The 20,634-nt window shown below is 39.5% G+C and overlaps 1 protein-coding gene across 1 annotated transcript; it reads right to left on the bottom strand.

Annotated features, from left to right (window-relative positions):
- Positions 1–1,157: 1,157 nt before the first annotated feature.
- lemd3 (LEM domain containing 3) lies at positions 1,158–20,164 on the bottom strand. The gene is made up of 13 exons (XM_015352889.2): positions 18,544–20,164; positions 11,844–11,884; positions 10,997–11,066; positions 10,389–10,465; positions 10,062–10,141; positions 8,536–8,681; positions 8,112–8,213; positions 7,896–7,998; positions 7,604–7,782; positions 7,301–7,382; positions 5,395–5,500; positions 5,221–5,299; positions 1,158–3,658 (listed from the first exon to the last, which is right to left on the bottom strand). The coding sequence occupies exons 1-13, from the start codon at positions 20,033–20,035 to the stop codon at positions 3,495–3,497; spliced, it is 2,721 nt and encodes a 906-aa protein (XP_015208375.2). The 5' UTR covers positions 20,036–20,164; the 3' UTR covers positions 1,158–3,494.
- Between the last annotated feature and the right edge of the window lie 470 nt (positions 20,165–20,634).

Genomic DNA, 20,634 nt, shown 5'->3' with positions numbered 1-20,634 from the left:
CAAATTTATCTCCTTCATGTCTGTATCTGTTATTCAATTTTCCAGTATCACAGCAGTTACTTAGTTTACAGCCAATTGACTTACAGCGTGTGGTTTTTTGCCCTAACAACTTTATCGTCGAGGTAAATTCATTTATAAATGTTATGATACTATCAGTGTAGAAATTTGCTAAATTCATGAATTGAGATTTGAACTTAATTCACGGTAACTTGCCAAACTTTAAATTTTACTTCTACTTTGTACGGTCGTATGTTTTAATCTCTTTGACCTCGTGGAGAAAACAGGGCTGGGCTTCATTTCTGTCATTTTCTTGCAGACGCCATATAGCAATCTCTTCTGGAATAATCAGTCATATATATTCTACATCTAGTCCGCTGCATATGCACTTACAGCCATTTTTACAAGTTCTGTCTGTCCAGTGGCTCTCAGAATCTGGTCTCTTCCCGTTAGTCCTTCTTTCTGGTTCAGGAAGAGTTTAGTTTTATTACACTAGCTGAACAGTGACTCATCTCATCCCTTCACAGCAGAAAAGATCTGGCTGGATTGAATGCTTCATAAAAATTGTTGGTACTGCATTGGGGGACTGTATCCCCCCTGCATCACTGGATCCTGTCTCCATAGTATTTGTTTGGTACTTTCAGCTGCTGGAATCTAGAGGGGTCCGCCCTGCTAGGTACCACTGGGAAAGACGGGAGACTTGGAATGCTACTGTTGAAGCCTCACTACATACAAGGTCATTAGGTCAAGACATGGATGGGAGTGTTACTGAGGGTGAGGGAAATGTTATTTTCAAGTTGTAATGTGCCATTTGAAAAACAAAATCTCTAATCTTTCTTATACTTATATGTTTTTACTATCTTAAGAAACAACCTATGAATAAGAACCATTTGACTTGCACTCTGAACATGGCAATATCTTCAACTTTGTATCTATTTACAGTATATCTTACTTTTATTTGCATAATTGAAGTCTGTGGTGGGTGAAAATCCACATTTCAATTAACCTGGACAGTATTTTGTGGAATAAAATGCGATACTGCTCATTTTTAAAATTAAACTAGTTCAGCTAGACTGGTTGTTTATGGGAAATACAAACACTTAAGCATCTACTGTGAAGCAGTGCACTTCTTTTAGTACATCTAAGCACACAACCCACAATTAAAAACCCCTAATAAACCTTTAATTAGAGTTTTTTTTACAAGACAAGTGACAAATTACATTAAAACATCTGAATTTTTAAATGTCTGGATATTATACACCTTCCCATCTGTCTTGCAGGTAGGGATATTGGTCAACATAACAGTATTTTTAATGGAAAATAAGCTGCATAATAGTACATATTACAATTATATAAATGTACAGTGTTTACATAAAATACATCAGAAAAAATGTAAGGATGCAGCTAATATCAAGCGCCACCTTGGAAAAATGCAACATCAATTTGTACATTCACTCTTGCAACAGGTCATAAAAAATTCAGGTGCACCAAAGTCAGACTGAAACATATAAAAATATAAACATTACCATGATGCACACAAAATACAGCAAAACTCCTTGCTTGAATTTATTTTACATATTTCCTCTGTGCAATTACAACAGATTAAAAGTTTAACGTTCCAACACTTTATAAACCCAAATACATTCTCAAGAAATGCAGTGCCAATAATAAAAAAAGCACAAAGTTAAGGCACAATTAGGTTCTCTGCTGTGGGGAGTGTGCATCAGGTTTCTTACATTTAGAATGTGCGTTGTCTGTACATCTTCGTGCTGCAAATACTGCACCCAGAATTAACTACACTGCATTTTTAAAAACATGACCGTTCAGTGAACCTAAGCTTATTCAAAGAATACTGTATATACCCCTAAATTCAGTATCCTCCTAATTTATTACAACTGAGGCTTAGATATTGCAAAAAGGAAAATACTTGAAAGTATGGCATTTTACAAATATAATCAGATCAGCTTATTTTTCTATTAATCCTTGTACAAAATATGGTAAACATGTTCATAATTTTTCAGTTTAAAGAATGCCAAATGTGACAGCCTTTGAATCATGAACACAAGTAGATTTCGAAATGCAACATTTTCTACCAAAATGATTTCCGAATAGTACAAAGTGGCCAATTAAAACAGGACTAGGCTACCAGAACTTTACATTCATTATGCGAGCAGGGTACTTATAAAAAGTGTGTCTAATCCTTTTAACACTTTAATGGACAAAAGTTTGCACTTTCTTTTCATATTATACAAGGTGGTGATTTAAACTCACAAAAACTGTCAGGCTAATGAGAAAAGGGTATGTGACAAGTCACACTATATAACTATTCAAAAATGTCAACCTGCCCCATATTCTAGAAAGGTTGTGTATTTGTATACACTTGTATCCATGTTCAAGGTTAGAATATTGAAGCATTTGCTGAATTTCATCTGCATAATTAGTAACTGAAATAACTGGAAAAAAATACAGAAAAAATAAAAAATTACGGAATGCAGTAAATGTGCTCCAAAAGATAACCTGGATATAAAATAAAGGGGCAAGGATTACGGTGCAAGGGGTTCCTGTAGTCAAAATGGCAGTGAATGAAAGAATGGAATGCAAGCCTACAAAACTATGTGGCTAACCATTCATATTATTGCTCTTTAGCTCATGTATGCATCATAATATCCATGATTTGGAAACCTTTTGAAATAGGAGAAAACGGTCCTTGCATTCATACCATCCCAAAATAGCTGTTCGATTAGCTAAGGTTTTTAATTTCTTGATCTCTGAATGCAGATGCAGTCAGTAGAACATTTACTGATAGGTAATAGAACATGAAAGCTTATGATTTGCTTTTATACAGACGATTCCACAATAAGCTACTGCCACCACCATATACATGTATTTACAGCACCCCCATCTAAGAGTTTGTGCATGCCGTTTTGTTTTACTAAAACTACTAAAGGGATTACATCACCCCAAACATTTGTAAGAAATAAATATCCACATTATCATACAATTTAAAGCTTAAATAGGGGCATACTTTAACCAGCACATGCAGCTACTCAATGTACAGGCTGACTAAACCTTAAGTTGTTTTGGGGAGTTGGGGTTATGTAAATCTTTTACATGTGCAATTACAACTGGAAGCCTTTAATTTCCTTGGTAATCTTCAAAAAACAAGTTCATTTTATCAGCCCAGAAATAAAATCCAGTTCCTTTGTGCACAGCTCCTGCACAGCTGCTCATTCTGATGGTGGCTTAAGAGATTTTGAAGTTCTTGCTTACGTTTGCTTTGTATATATATAAAAAAAAACAATTCTTAAGCTGCCACCTCAACGGCACCAGAGCAGCGCTTGAAAAAGAAACTTTCACCAGCTTCTGTTGATGTGGCTCCAAAAGGTCTTGGACTTTTTTAAAACGAAGGAAATGTTTTCATAAAAAAAAGAAAGGAAGACAGCATCCGCACCAGAGCCCTCTCATATTGTGAGCAGTTCAGGCGGTGGTTGGCACACTCAGGAAAACCCCGGAGAGTTGCCTGTGTTGGTCCGGTGGCGCAGGTGTGACATAGTTTTCATGTGTTTGCTGGAGGGCTTCAGAGGAGTGTTGCAGTCCACAGCCTGAGGAAAGCGCTGGTGGTATCGGTCAAGACGAAGGTATTTCACGGTTACCAGCTTCCCTGGAGAGAAAGATTAAGGGGAGAGGGTTACTATGAAAACCAAGCCACAACCATAGCACATACTAGTACCCAATACCAAGGGCTTAAATCAAATTCCATCTGTGTACAAACTACACTTTGCCTGAAGACCACAATTTGAAAACTTCAGTTTAAAACCAGATGGAACTTTTAAAAGGGTAATTTAATCTGATGTTAACATTTGTTGCTCATATTCTACGAATGCAAGATCGAATGTTCTTATGGTCGTCATGTGAAGTGTATAATGGTATAACTCTGAATGGGTAAGTTACTCAAGTATCAGCCTACAACAAAAAATAAAACCTCTTAAGGTGGCTATGACTTCCATGCCATAGCAACCTGATCTCTCAAAGTCATCCAATTCTCCAGCTTACTGAGCAATTTCTCTGTTTTGCATCTTCCAAGAATGTCCTACGCTTTCTACTCTTCAATGACTACCAGTGCCTGCTTGCGTCCAATCCTATTGCTCTCTTCTTCACTGCCACCTGCAAATCCTTGCATCTACCAGCAGCCTGGTACATCACTCATCTTGCTAGCTGCTTAAGTGTTCCTTTTCTTCACCCTCCTAAAACTAGTGCCCACTCAGTCTCTCGCATCACTATAACATAGGCATCTCAAGCCACCTTAAAAACCATCTATTCAGATTGCTGCTGCAGGCCGAATGACCCATCTTGACACACAACCTATACTCTTGTGAGTTTGCCACTGGTACGTCATTCTACCCACTAAGAGATAAGACTTCACATAACCTTAATTATAATACATTTTGCCATCAGGCATTTGTATTACAATCAAAATATTTGATGTAGTAGCAGCATTTTTTGTATTCTAGTTTTAAGTAACAGGCAAAAGAGAAGTTAAATTACTGGAAAAACAGCACAATGTGATAAATCCCTTTTCTTAATGCAGTTGGAAAGGCAACCATTTGCACTCCTTCCTGAATTAAACATATGTCGATGTATTGCAAGTATACTGAATCGATCTTCCATACACAATTTAAAGCATTCAACTTAGATCGGAAGTCCTGTGGATTTCCAAACCACATGGAAGACACATTAGTCCCTGAAAAAACCAAGCAGTGTGTGTGCACAGTTGCAGTTCCGTGAAGAAAACCTGTTTATTCTGTGGTTATTAGATCACCAAGTTACCATAAATATTGTGCTGAATAAACCACATGCTACAGCATTAGCTTTGATGAACACCTTTAATATGAAACGTGTAAACCTTAAAAACTTTGAATACGAATTCTTAGCTTCATATTTATAAAAACTTTACTTTGACGGCATTGTATGGGGATAAGGGAAAAGAAAAAATGCTCATCACACTCCTGCATGAATGTGTAAAACACCCACTTTGTTACAATAAATATGTAAAAACTAAAACCAAGGATGTCTAATGTCTGATAAATGCATCAGAAAAGGCAACAATGGTCACATTGTTGAAAAACTTTCACCTACTGAATCATAGAACTGACAGTCTGATCTTAAAGACGACTCATGGAACAAAAACTGCATAATTAAGATGTTTAGGCTTATTTGTCTTACCATCAAACCAAGAGCCATGTAATGCCTTGAAAGCCTTGCCAGCATGCTCGGTGGACAGGCATTTCACATACACGCAGCCCTGAAACAGGCAAAGGGAACAAAGTTATACTTTTCAAAAACAGTGACAGCTTCATAGATAGGTGTACACTTGCTCTTAGGGACAATCAAACCAACCTCACGTGAGTTCTTGTCCACCGAAATGTGAACAATTCCATCATTGTTACTGCACTTTTCCAGAATGGCCTCATGAATCGCCAAATCCCAGTTTTCACCAACCTCCCTGATGAAAGAACAAATTGTATAAAATACACAACCCTGGCAGCTGAATCCTTTAGTGATACTGTTGAAAGGGCTTTACAGGCAAGGGGTTGTCCACTTCACCTCCACCAATAGGTAGGACCCACCTGGATGATGCAATGGCAGCTAAAGTGCACCAGTACACTCATACATGGGGATTATTAGGAGATATTCATTCATAAAGGCCAGGGTGAGGGATTTGGCAAGGACACTGGGGTTAACACCCCTATTCTTTTCATTTAAACCTTCTGTGGTCATTTAAAATCCCAGGTTATGGTCAGGACCTCCTTTTTACACCTCAGATTTGCCCAACCTTATAAAGCATTTAAATAAAATGTAACAAAAGTACATGAATTGAATCACTATGTTTAGTGACAACCCCAAAACACACTGAAAAGTTACATTTTAAAACTAGATATGCATTTTAATTATATGCAGGCTCAGTTCAATGTAGTTTCTACACAAAATACCAGGATAAAATTTGCCTTTTAAATCTAAGAACTGCCAATTCAATATTTTAACCTCTTTTCCAAAACATTTAAAAACCATGTTCCTCACCCTTTAAAACAGCCACAAAGCACTGGGACCTGTTCACTATAAGTTGCACAGTAATCTTGAAGGTCAAAGTTATACGACAGTTATAGCAATTTAGTAAGTAACAACTTCATTTGACCATAAAGCATGCTGACACAAAGTGCAGTTTGTGAAAGATCTGTTCTTTCTGAACAAATTGATATACAAGTCATTCAACTGGTTCAGGAAGATGGAACCAAAGCAAGAAATTATTCAGTGCCAGTCTCAGAGAATGGAGGAAGAAACTTGGGAATTCAATTTGATGCCATAGAGTAAATGCTAAGCAATCGTACATCAACTAACAAAATAAAACCACACATACCCCTCATATAAAGAGCATGTACACTTGAGGATGGTGTGTGATTCATTTTAAGGGTTATTTCAGACAGCTATATTTAACAATCTAGAAAATACTGAATTAATAAAACTAAACATCTTATGTACATATTGTAGAAGAAGTGTAACCATCTTTTTGTAAGGCCCAATGTACATGACTTCAGTTGTGAACGTAAATTTCCCCCCCTGGCCTTTACCCCATCATGGCCTCCTAATAATCCCCCTCTATGAATTGGCTACATTACTCTGCTCTCCTCCCCACTGATAGCTGATGTGTGGTGAGCGTTCTGGCGCACTATGGCTGCCGTCGCATCATCCAGGTGGATGCTGCACATTGGTGGTGGTGGAGGGGAGACCCCATTACCTGTAAAGCGCTTTGAGTGGAGTGTCCAGAAAAGCGCTATATAAGTGTAAGCAATTATTATTATTATTATTATTATTAAATACACCTTGGGGCAAAAACACTGATCACCTTGATTTGATGCGTTCAGAAAGTCACTATACTATTTTATTACTTTCTATTGGTTCTCCACTAATTTATTCCACCTTACTTGTGGTGATAATCAATTTTTTTATTTATGTGCTTCTACAATATTTTTTACTTACGTCTTGCTGCTGTTAGACAAGCTAAGCTCTCATTAACAAAAGGGTCTATATATCTGTTTTACACAGTAGATAACGCCATTGTCAAGTATCAATTTATACAAAAAATTTTAAAACAAACCAGCCAGGCATTCAAGTTCAGATTTCAGAACAAATATTAACCAAAACAATCAAGATGTGCCACTCGAGTTCATTCATCGTCACAAGAAATTTTAAACCAAAATGCCAAAAGCAATTCTCGTCCACTAGGAAATATAAAGACGGTACTCACATTACTGGATCAAACATGTTGCGGATTTTCAAACATGGTGTTAAACTGTTCGGTGGAGAGTTTCTTCTGTCAAGTGGAAAAGCTGACAAACAAGTAATGCATCATGTCAGTTTTCTTTACCATAACCCTTAGAAAAAGCTACATGGTGAATTGGACTACTAAAGACAGAATCAATTCACTCAAGACTAAATCTCAATAGAATGCAATACCTAATTCTGTAGGCATTTCTTAAGACTTAATTTCCTTCAAACACACCTTATCAAAACCTCTATGTACCAAGCATGAACTGGAATAGGGTATTACCTTTGCCCTGCCACACTTTGGAAGGGATGATCGACATTTTCTCACACACTGTTGATGGCTGGGTCCACCTCCACACGAGGAAATCTGCTCCACCTATTTGCCGAGTTTCAGTCCGTATTCTAGATTCATTTGCCATAAGAAAATTCACTGCTCTCTCCCACACTTTTTTCATTTTCTTCCTGAAAGAATTAAAAAAAAAAAACTTAATACAGACAGGAGAATATTCAGAGATTAATACTATTAAAGAACAATATTATCCAAGATGGCCTCCATTATACATGAAATAACATACCTGTTCACTGGCAGGATCAGTGAGTCTCGGACATGGGGAATAGGCAGGTAGGGCTGCAAGTCTTTGTTTTCCTGGAAAGCTTCATTATGGCTTCTAAGTACATCTATAAATGGAAAAACTATTTTGAGCAAGCTAAGCCCATTACTGTTTCAATTCATCTCACATTCTCCACTTAAAGTTTCCATTGAATTTAAAAAAAAAAAATCAGAAAGTTACCTATGATTCTTTCCACCATGTCATACATCTGTCTGGTCTCTTCTTCCTCCTTCCTACAGCGATACTTCATGTAATAGAAGACACCACACACTATTCCAATACCTGCAAATAAATATTGAAACATTTAAGACAGTAGAAGGGACTGCATCACTAGTTTTATAAGCGTTTATAAAATACTCCCATAGGATTTTTGTCTTTTAGTGAGAATTCATATTCTAGTCCACATTTTTAAATAAATCTTGAAGGCTTTTCTTTCTATAAATCAGATAAGCCAGTTGGCCTTGTATAATTTGCAACCTTGCGTTATCAGATAAGACAGGTATAATAATGAGCAAGCACTATGAAAAGCCTGGATTTAAATAAAAAAACAGATCTGACAAACAATGGTTTGCCACTTTTAGTAAAAAAGGAGCACTATGCTTACCTACGATACAAATCACAACTCTGTGGATAACGGTGAGAAATGCACGTCGAAAACGGCAGATAAAGGACATGTTGGGATGAGTGGATTCCAGGTATTTTATTTCCGAAACATCTGTTACTTTGTCCTTGGGATCACTGCCAATCAACCTTCCAAGACAAAAGGAGGGTTATTAATGAACAAAACACAGAACACCTTATGGCAAAATTAGTATGTTAGCAGTAGTTCCACTTTTGAACAGCAAACCATAACACATCCCCGTTGTTTGGGGAATGGGAAACACTAGAGCTCTAGCCCAGGATCCAGACTAGAGAATCCTGCTCTGTAGCAGCGTGACGACACAAATTAAGAAGCAGCGACCCAGAGACCTCTAGGAGATACGGTGAATGTGGAAACAATGGTAACAGTAAAGAAAAGGCTTCTCTTAGAAATCTAAGGTTCACAAGAAGCAGATTCATTTTGACACAGTGCTAATTATGTAATTTGCCCTAATGACATAAGTGCTCCAAGAGTTTGCAAAGTAAAAAAAAAAACGGTTCATCCAAAAACTACACGCAGCTGCACAGAAAAGCGCAAAGTAGAGGTTTTGCATCTTCTTTGAAATTCTAGAGAACTAAACAAACAGCAACATCTAAGACTGCATTCCAAAAAAGTTCCCATAAGGATGAACTCGGCAGTAAGTACTGTGTGCTCTGGAAAGAGCAACAGCGTGTGACAGTGGTGTAAAGAAAATAAGCAACCACTCTGTTAAGGACTGTATTTTGGAGCTGGCTTGCACTTGTACTAAAGATGGCTGATGTACTTTTTTTTACCACTCTGTTATGACCCTTAGACGAGTATATACAATTTTGCAAGGTCCACACTATCTTCTGGTTTTAATTCCACTCATGCTATTTGTTAATTTAACAACCATATACATGCACATTTGGCTGTTACTGTTATCCAAAGCAACTTACACCTGCACATATTTATACAGCTAGGCATTTCACTGGAGGAGGGTGAAGCACCTTGCTCAAGGATAAAACAGTGTCTTACTAAGGATGTGAACCTACAACCTTCTACTTACAAGCCCAGAATCCTAACTATTGCTCCATACTGCTGCCCCAGTACCTTTTTTTCCCAGATGGGTAGGTTTACGGAAAGGCAAAGCACAACGAAAAGATATTTCTAATCAGCTTCTTAGATTCTAAAGAACATCCCGATCGCAAGCTCTTTAAAAGAATCTAGAGAGACAAAAATCAAAAACCTTGATTAAATGATAGTTAATTTTGGTTTCCACGTTGCTCATCGGGTGAAAGCCTCTGCTTACAGTGCAGGGCCTGAAACATGAGACTGCTCGTTTGAATCGGGGCTCGCTCATCAGATGCATGTCTGGGATCCAGCCAGGGGCAGGCACAAAGAACCACATACTTCCAGTGCCAAGAAGGCCTGGAGTTGACCCGAGTTAGCAGCTTGTTCGCCTGCAGGATTATCAAAGAGAGCTGCACCAGACTTTCTTTGCACCATTTCATTGGCACAGACCAGCTTACCTTATTCCTACGTCACCCTCGCTTTTAAGGATCCATTTGAGGGCGGTGGAAACATTCTTCTCATATTGTGGATTGTAAAGCTTAAAGTCAGAGATTGAATAATATTCATTAGGACATGAAAATATATTTGCTATTTTGTCAAATGGCTTTTCAACAAAACCTTTTTTAAGGTGCAACCCAAGCAGTTTTGTGAAAAAGGACTGAAAAAGGCCACTTTACTTACAATCAGAATGTTTTGAAAATGTGCCAAAATTATAAATAAAAGCAATCACATAATGAAAAGTTTAATGTGCAGCTACAAGATATATTAATACAAAAAAAACTTACAATTAAGACCTCTGAAGCTTCATTGATAGAAAGACTTCTGTTTGCATGATGGATATGATCACCACAGTCATGTTCACCTTAAAGAATTAGAACAAAGCACAATTGCAGTAATATTTGTGCAAAATAATTAGCTTTTTTACCAAGTATGATCACACATGGAAAAAAATGTGAAAATGCTGTTTTTTTCAAATATTGGGGAGCTTTTTCTTTGTCCATAACTACAAAGTACAAACTTCACTAACATCTCACACAGCTTTATGTTCACATTGATGTAAACATCATCAATTTTCCAACCGCTTTAATGAACTTAGGGTCACAGGGGAGACGGAAACTATCCCAGCAGGAAATGGATACTCCCTGGATGGGACACAAACACACTGCAGGGCACACAGAAACACACTCACACAATGCTAGCCACTGCACCACCGTGCTGTCCTTCATTTGATATAAAGGGTAACATAAATCCCAAGTTCTTCCCCCCAAAAAAAAAATTCTAAGAAGTCAGTCATTCAGATTTTTCTTGAACTCTGTGATTATTTCCAAAGAATAAAAAGACTACCATCTAAACTAGCAAGGCAAATAAAATGAGGAAAAATCAAAATGCTTACCTGCTATTTTGGCCAAATGGTCATGTAGATGAAGTAAAATCTTCAAAATCATTGCCTTTTCTTGATCTTTCTGTAAAGAAACATTTCCAAAAATGATCAAATATGGCAATTGACAACATGAGCTAAATTATGTACCAAGATCTATTGGAAGGACACCCATTTAAAAATTAAAGCTACACAAAGTATTCAGTGGCAGTGCTTGGAAAGCCATAGGGGTCTCCAGGAGTTATGAAAGCACCAGCCAACTATGCCCACCCTACCCTTGCTTAAGCTGAGTCAATCATGCACTGCTGCTTGGGGAATCCCAGTCACAGTCACAGTCAGCTAGTGACATGGCCCAGGCTCAGAACCATGACCACAGAGCTCAGGGAACCAAATATGACAACAAGATGATGCACCAGGTGAGGTAATTTACCAATTAATTACCACATTACACAGAAACGGAAACAAGCTTCTGATACAACCAGAAGCTTTTATAGGTTTCAACTGCCTACAAAACACTTATTTGCCACAAAAAAGTAAGCAAATCTTCTATAAAAGGCATATAAAGCATTAAGTGCTTTAATTTTTGATGAGTAAGAAAACCAAGAGATTATGGCTAAATAAAAAATATATTTATTGCTGAAAATTGTTAAGTTTTAATACAATTAAAACAAATAAACAAGCAATAGTTTAAAGAAAGGGAGATTGAAATTTGCTAAATCCAAACTGAATGTTACAAAACTAAAAAACTATGTTATGTATTGTGATTACTTTTGAATATACTCAACATCCTGGATTATATCCCAGAATAATTTAAAAACCTAAACCATAAAGCACAGATGCACATTTCAAAGAGTATACTTACATAAGCGTTATCAAAATCAGTGCCAAATGGATGGTTCTTAACTGAAAAAGAAGAAAGATTATAGAAATGAATACATAATGCTTGATCAGCTCCCATAACTTGAAATTCCTAAAGACGCTCCTATCCAACAGCAAACGGGTGTACGTAGTCAATGCTTGGGAACTAAGAGTCATCTTCAACTCTATCTACTTGATGCTGCATTTGTGTCTTTGAATGCTAGGTCTTCAATTCACAATTGTATTTTCTAGTTCTCAACTGCTCCATCTGAGAGACAATGTACATCACCATTCCTAAAGCACACAGTAGTGCCACATTAAGTGCAAGAGTTCTTTAGTCAATTTACCCACCTCCTCGTTTGATTTTGGGTTCTGCCAGCCTATTCACAATACCATTCTGAAGCCAAACATCTAATTTTTGTACGTCTTCATGAGTTCCCATGTTTTTCTGCCATAGAAACACAAGGGAGCAACGAGCACCTTAAAAGTCTAAAGGGGAACTTTGGTTTAAGTAGAAGATGTTGCTCACCAAATATTTTACTTATTTGTATCTCAACTTGATGTGGTTCCAGCAGTGTTATAAAATTACAATTTAAACTCTTATTTCCGTCTCTGACTATCTTTAACCACCATCTTACAGTTTCTTATCCATCTTCTGCATTATTTCGTTCACTTATACATGCTTGTATCACCACTGACATGTTTATATACAATAGCTCCATAGGCATGCCAAGAGTTAATCATGCACTTTTAATGGATCTGCATGCCACTGATCCATTTTTAATGAGCGTAATAACTTATTTTGAATAATAACCTTTTAATATTAAAAAGTCTTACCATTTAGCATGATTCTTGCCCTTTCTAAATTCTCCAATCACGGGCTCATACCTTGACACTACACGGCACACCAGCCTACAAGTGCTCAGTTGTTAAATGGCTACAGGAGGGACAGAGAACTGACTTCATACGTGAAAACACCTATTCACAGAGGTATGTAGATCCAAATGCTGCAAGCATTGAAAATGTTACTTTCTTTGAACAATCAAATTGGCAGGGACTTCCAACAAGTCATAATAGAGACATTGCTGCGTTTTGTAGATTCTGGAACTTTGAGTCCCATTAGTCTGAGTACTGTACTTCAACACCCATGCACTAAACACTGAAAAATCCATGTTGCTAGTATCAATGCTGGTTTAAATCAGAAAAGGTAATGCCAAAACATCTGACTTTCTGAAATCTGACAAAATTCTGATTCCAATTCTCACTTATTCACTATAAACTCGGTGACATGCATTGTGCAACGTTTTAAGTTCTTTAAGGTGTTGGACTTAGCAGAAAGTAGAGGAGCCAGTCAAGAGGAAAAAATTGCAAGTTTTGCAAGAAATGCTTTGCACATTTGGAAAAGACCTATAACAGGTTCATTCATACGCATGGTGATGTTAGCTAGAAAAATTAGTTTTGCAGCCCATTTTTTACTAATTTGGGGTATTTTTTACCTTTTTCTTCAAAAAAAGAAACCTTGATTGCATCAAGACAGTCCACAAAGTGTGCTAAAATGTTCCCAAGGCTGAGCCAATGATCACTGCTGTAAAGCAGAATATTCTTGTTCACACTGCCCATCTCCTAAAGCAGAATTTAAAACTGTCCATGTGTCAAGGTAAATCATGCAAAGAGAAAATGCATTATTTTCACCCGTCATCACATTATTAGGTTGATTCGAACTCTTGGCACAACATTTTTTTCTAATGAATAATAATTTGCTTTCTCAGCAACCACAATTTGGTCCAAAATGTTATCAGTGGCATGAATTGCGAGCTTTCCTGTCGAAACAATAGGCTAGCCCTGCTAAAAACAGTGCAGTAAATAAAGCAAATGAATTTTTTCAATACCAAAACTTTTTTGGTGGGTATCATGTCGTAAAGTATTACAAAACAGTCAAGCATAATATCATTTTTTAATTTAAATTCTTTGTGGCTTAGTAGACTTATTGCACATGCTGTTTAAAATCCCTTCAAGCATGCTGTAGGTTGTTGACCCCAAAGTTAGACTTTTCTTCAGCTAAACCTTGATTATCAGAGTGATCTTCAGCGCCAACGTTAATTAAGCAATTAAGGATCTATCCAGTAATTAAATTGGAAAGATTCATGCCCTTAAATCACAAAAAAGTACAAAGGTTAACAACACCTGGCTAAAGACGTGCCAAAAACAAAATGGAAACAATGCAATGCAGGCACTGGAAGGTCATACCGTTATGTCCAGTAAACTAGTGAACTTCACCAGCAATGTGAAAACATACTGAAGCCTATATCCAATGCCTTATAGTTCTTGACAATAGCACCATAATCTGACACTCGAGGGTACCATATATCATGTCTCTGCTCTGGGAAATGAGGCTATTGCGTGTTCAAAAGCAAGGCACAACAATAAACTAAGCTCTTCCCAAGAACAATAGACAACCAACTAATATGATATGATCACAGGGATGTTTTTTTAAGCTTTAACCCAATGAAAAGACTAAGTGCTGACGTCTTTCTAGCAGACATCTCAGATACTGGAATCATTCCAGCACTTTTGTTTTTGCTTTGGATTAAAATATGCCCAAGGTTTTTTCACGCCTCTACTTAAGTTTTTTGCTACCGCTTAAGGGATAATTGTAACAACAATGGAAAATGGAAATTTCAAACTTTGGAGTTACCTACTGTATGTACGCCGCCTGTATAAAAAAAAAAAACAATAACCTGTACTTTCAAATAAGTTCTACAGTCCCCCTCATCTTTTTCTTTGAAGTGCTCCAAAAGGCACTTGTAACTCAGCTATAAAATTAACTGACTTCTGCAGAGGTTGCGAAGGAACGTAAACGGCCATCCGTTACCACAGGACCCCGATCAATTTCCTCTCTACCTATAATCTTCAATTCCCCTCTCAATGAAATTCCTCTGCTCCTTCTGAAATCTTACAAACATTTCTTCTCATTGAGCTACTAGCTATCAGAAAAAAACCCTAATGGGTGAGCAGAACACAATCTACAAAAAATAGTCTCTTTCCCAAAAACTTTACTGTCACCTATCGTCAAACAAATTCATATGTTGGATGTGTGCATGTACAACTTCAATGCGATGCAATTAAGATTAAGCACCCTTTAGGGGTGATGAATTCAAACAAAACTATTCCTCATTCTCTCTTATTCACATTAAGTTGAAATTTATTGTTTTCTACTCAGCTGCAGAAACATACTACAAAGCAAAATATGCATTACCAACCTATTTCTTTTACACTATAACATACATTATTTCACCCAAGAAAGATACTGTCCATTTTGAAATCCTTAATAATCTGGTCTAGTATTTAAGAATTGTGGAAGGATGCAAAAGCCATGTGTGATGTTCAATGACTGCATTTAGTTTGACCAATTTAGTTACAACCAATTAGTTTATTTGAATACGTAATAAAAAAAAAGTGATCAATGAATGTTCCCTTCTGCTGAATCAACAACTAAAATGTCCCTATTTCAGGGGTTAGAAAGGATGGACAGTGATGAGCACATTTCAAAACACAGTAAAATCTATATGGGGTAACATGTAAAACATACAATTTACATCACAAAATAGATGATATTTCCAGGTATGCTGTGGGCCTTAATCTGAGATACAGAACGAGGCAATAAAACTTCTGGTAACATGAAGCGGACCTATTACATTGTAAGCAATCAGACTTGTGAATACATCTCTTTTAATCCAATAGAAAAAATGCTTTCAATTTCAAGACAGTTTGGTTGACATACAACTTACTTGTTTTACCCTGCATGCAGGGTAAAAACAAGAACTTTAGAACATTTCTAGGTGAAATGTCTACTGCACAACCTGTACTTATTCGCTTATTACATGAGTCATTAAAATAACTAGTGAGCAGGAAGGGGCACATCACGTCACAAGTCACATGAACTCACTCTCAAGACCAAAGGTTTGTGACAATATGGCAACTATCCAGTACTGTCACGAAGTTCACGATCATGTGCATATTCGGAATTTGTCAAAGTGATTGACTGTATTGCGAAAATGTTTTTTTGTTACAGCAATTTAATAACCTGTCTGAGAAACAAACTGTAAATCCCCTTTAAGTAACATCAGTTCCTTTCAGGGGAAGGGATTATGACAGAGTTGACTGGCAACTAAGATAAAAAAAAAACACTGGCAAAGTTGATTCAATGGACTAAGCCAGTTTGCCATTACATTTGCTTAATTTGCTCATTAATGCACCAAATAATTTTGTAAAATGAGGATTGTGATCTTTTGATTTTATTCTCCTTTTTCTCAACCAAAGGCATTACATTGTCTTATTTTTAGGTCTTGTACTTATTACACATGTAGTCCAATGCACAGTATTTGATTAACCTTAAAAACATTAAAAGGCAGTTTGGCTGCTTTCACATTTCAGGGCTGTTAGTAAGTATTCAGATATTCCTGACACTTAATGGGATATTGATTTTAACATCTGAAACTGAAGTTCTTGAAATGTACTTGGCTGCATCTTAATGACAATACTTCTACAGCTCATGTAATTCCTCCACTCAACTCAGCTTTAAATTGTTAAAGTTCTTACATGTAGTGAACTGCAAATATAATGCAAATCATTTTTATGGCTTTTTTTCCTCACAAAAATCATTTGAACTAGTAAAATCAGATTCATTTTACTTGCTGGAGGAGGAGTATGTAACCAAAACATTGCTATGATGATGGACTGCTGTTTTTCCTGAAACATTTAAGTAAATCACACATTTGCAACACCCTCCTTTTTACTACTTGCTAGCATTCTGGAAAAGATGTAAACTGTATATTTCGTTGGACAAATAAGAGGGAGATTAAGAAAATAAGGAGATTCTGGAGTTTGGCCTAATGAAGCATTAGCAGATTTACTGTAAGCATTTGCATTGATTTAGTCAAATTTCTCCACCTCCAATCCCATCTCTCAATCCTGATGTCACTCTAATGCTTAGAACTGATGGTGTGACAATCCAGCTAACCGATTTGAAACCCAACAAGAAGGAACGTTGCCTCCTGAACATTTGGAAAAACATGCATCTATAAACAGTTATACATTTGCATGCTGCACTTAACTACGTGGATGTGAATTCAAATTGAGAATAGAGGCGCTTTACTCAATGGGGTTGGGAGTGTGGAACAAGCTACCCAGCCATGTGACTGAAGCCAATGTTTTGGTTTTCATAAAAAAAACAGCTGAATAAGATCCTGGGATCAATAAGCTACTAACTACCAAACAGGCCAAAAGGGTCAACTGGCTTCCTCTTGTTTGTAACCTTATGTACTATAAGAAACTTGCTGTTTCATGAATAGACATTTTAGCTAGTTTTGCCTGCACGGGTATCCAAGAGGTTTGTCTTTGTGACATTACCCAAAGGACCCAAACAATGTCTTCCACAACAAATGACTTAAAATGAAGCTAGCTTAATTAGATAACGGTGAGTAAAAACGAATTAAATTTTCGTTAAACTGCACTATATGGTTTTCAGTGAGATAGTTTCTCTCTCGAGTGAACCCAACCTTAGTCCTGAACAGCTACATACCTGGAGGTTTTATGGATGATCCTCATCTCACACATTCCTAAATCTCGGGATCTAATAATCACTTAACCAGATTTGTTCAGGTAGCAAGAGGCCATTGGAAATAAAAATGCCAAAAATCTTTTGAGGACCAGAGCAGATCACCCCTGAATGATACAATGAAACCCTGCATTTTGCTCTTTTAACTGTTACTAGTAATAGAAAAAAGGAACAAAATGCCAAAACTCTTGCAAGATACAGTGTGCATTTGTTAAAAACCAAGAATGGAACAGGGCAGGTTTAATTACGTCTTCATCCAAGAAAACAGTCCAATCAAAAACACACTGACAACTTCAAAAACTTAGATTTGTTTGAGTAAAGGAGATTAACTCCACATGAGAAGAAAACAATTCCAAAACAACCAAAGACAAAAAGTCAAATGCGTAAATACAGATTTCCATATACAAGGGTGTTCTTTTTAAACCCCAAAATAATTAAAACATTTCCAATTTCACTGGCTCCAGACCCTTGTGTTTGTCTTGCTAGTGAACCTTGCACGTATTGGGATGATTTCAAACACTGAGCCATCAAACTGTTCAGCCCTTGATTTCAATGACTCTCAAAAAACCATCACAACGGCGATACACAACTCTCTCTCCACTCCAAGGACAACTTGCAAGTCGGGGCCAATCTTGTATCGCGTATTCCGTTAAAAAGGAGCACTCAACAGCATCCGGCTTTTAATGAAAATGACATACTAGAGCGTTATGGGGAAGGGAAGGAGAGTCAATCCACTCCAAAACGCTGTGAAACCGATCATTGGGTTTCTAACAGGAAGGGCCCCACGTGTGTTTATCATGCGCTGTACCGATCCCCGTCAGACGACCGACAGCGTCCGAGATTTTAAAGCGACGGTCAACCGGTACACCGCTTTAGAGCTGTGCCGATCTGATAACTGGAAACAAGCTGACATTTCGCCATTACTCTGCATTTACCTCGTATACATTTTGCGCTACTAATCCCCAACCCCCTTCTTTACCCAATAAGCATTCCCAGCCGATCAGAAGACGGACCGGGCACCCTTTTATAGGGGACTTTTCTAGCATGATGCGCTGTCGAGACATGCGGGAAGGCCGGCTGTACTTACTGACGACCTCGACCTCGGCAGCGCCGGAGCCCCTCATCCGCAGGTACATGAGCCCCAGCAGCAGGAAGAAGAGGCAGGCGGCGGTCAGCAGGAACATGGACAGGTAATGGGCGCTGAAGCCGCCGGTGGCCGACACCTCCTCCCGTCGGAACTGCTGCAGGAGCTCCTCCTCCGGTGCCGCCGAGCCGAACGCGTGGTTCGGGCCCGTGTGGTTCGAGTGGTTGGACCGGGGGCTGCCGGCGGCCGGGACGCTGTTGTACGAGGAGTAGCGGGTCTTTGTCCCGATGCCGAACCGGCTGCTGCTGCTGCTGTTGATGTGGTTGTTGCTGGCGGCGGCGGCGGCAGGGTTGGAGCCGCTCCGTCCCCCGACTCCACTCGCCCCCATCACCCCCGAGAAGAGTCCAGACGGTCCCGCGTAGCCGCGGTACCTCAGGTCGCCGCTCAGTCCCGGCTCTCCACGGCCATAAGTCCCCTCCTCCGTCTCCAGCCGGTCTCTATTCTTCGCCAACTCTTCCTCTTCCTCCTCCGCCCCCCGGCCTCTCACCATGTCTAGACTCCCAGAGGCGAGCTTGTCATTTACTACGGCTACGCCGCCCTCCACCCCCCTGGCACCTCTCTGAGGAGACGGCGGCGCTTTAAACTGACTCCGTCTGGGGCTCAGTCGGCGGTCGCGGAGCCTCTCCTTCCCCGACGCGCTCTCTTCCTCCTCCGAGTCGGAATAATCCCCCGCCGGCTTACCGCCGCTGGGAGGGTAAGACGCCCTGCTCCCGTTCACAGCCCCGGCGCCCCGCTCCGTCTCCCCCTCGTCGAAATCGTCTTCCTCGCCCTCCTCCCCGTAAGCCCCGCGACGGCGCACGACGTCCCCCCTGCCTCCCCACAGGGACGCCACGGAGAGGCTCTTCCTCCCTTCCAGAGGCGCCGAAGGGGTACTGGCCAGGCTGCCAGTCACACCGACGCCGTGGCTCCTGCGGGCTGCAGCGGGGGAAGGAGCGGTGGGTGGAGGCCTGCGCTGCTGCTGCTGCTGTTCCTGCTGCTGGTGGTGGTGGTGGTGGTGGTGGTGATGCCCAGAGCCTCGGTCTCTCCTGCCGCTGTGGTGCAGGCCTCCTTTCTTCTGGCCGACTTCGGCATCCGACTCGTCGGAGCTGAAGCCCAGAACGAACTTGCTTCCCCCGCCGGGGCGCTTGTCGTGCTGAACCGGGACACCGCCGGGGCTCCTGCCGCCTCTCGGGCTCAGGTACGTGACGTCACTGCTGGCCGGCCTGGCCGCGAGTCCCACCGCTCCCGCCGCTGTGCCGCCGCCGCCGCTGCTGTTGATGCTGCCGCTGCTGCGGGTTTTACCGGTCCTGGTTCCTCGCTGTGGCTGCTCCTCTCGTAGCTTCTTGAGCTTTTTCAAATACACGGGCCGGGTACTCTCAGTCACGGGTCCTGTGATGACACCCAGTCGCTTTAACTCCGAGTAAACCTCCTCATCTGTTAACTGTGCTGCCGCCATCTTTGCTCGACACTCACAGCTCACACTCAGGGCTCCGGGGGGGAAGTGACGCAACCAGACCAGACCCAGACAGTGAACTAGTTCACTCAAGTCACGCAGGTCTGAGACTTGGCTGCTGGGGGCAGATTGAACATCTGCCTACCTGCAGCTTTATGAACACGGTGTAACCCGCCCCATCGGCATGTAATGACTAAACGTGGCTCTCAGCGCTCTTTATTGGTCTGAAATCGCGGTGCATTGTATTTGGGTTATTAATTTTAACTATGACTACTTAGTGATTTTTTTGTAGCTAGGATTTATTTTGCCGTATTCTCACCAGTGCGTTTTGTTTGCTATTTCTAATATTGCCATTCAAAACAAATGTAACAAATTCCTGAGATAAGCCAGACAAAGCGAGAGAAGTATTAAGAGAGATGTTTTAAACTTTTTCTTTAGAAATGTGTTTGTACTCGTGTGAAAACAGGGGGTTCCAAAATCCGTCTGAGACGAGTCTAATTACGCACAGTTATAATTTTTCTGTAGTAGCCAACATGAAATACTCAAAACACTTCAATAGTTTCATCAAAACAAAATAATATTCACCGTATTATTTCTTCCTT

This window comes from Lepisosteus oculatus, chromosome 7, assembly GCF_040954835.1.
Source record: "Lepisosteus oculatus isolate fLepOcu1 chromosome 7, fLepOcu1.hap2, whole genome shotgun sequence".
Taxonomy (NCBI): Eukaryota; Metazoa; Chordata; class Actinopteri; order Semionotiformes; family Lepisosteidae; genus Lepisosteus; species Lepisosteus oculatus.
This window is presented reverse-complemented; position numbering and strand designations above follow the sequence as displayed.

What these genes read in the sequence shown, in the direction of transcription:
- lemd3 (XM_015352889.2), bottom strand. Translation starts at nt 20,035, where the DNA reads ATGGCGGCAGCACAGTTAACAGATGAGGAGGTTTACTCGGAGTTAAAG. An exon ending in GAGGGTGACGTAGGAATAAG is followed by an intron (nt 8,682 to 10,061) that starts GTAAGCTGGTCT and finishes TTGTCTTGGAAG; the next exon opens with GTTGATTGGCAGTGATCCCA. An exon ending in CATGGTGGAAAGAATCATAG is followed by an intron (nt 7,999 to 8,111) that starts GTAACTTTCTGA and finishes TTCCATTTATAG; the next exon opens with ATGTACTTAGAAGCCATAAT.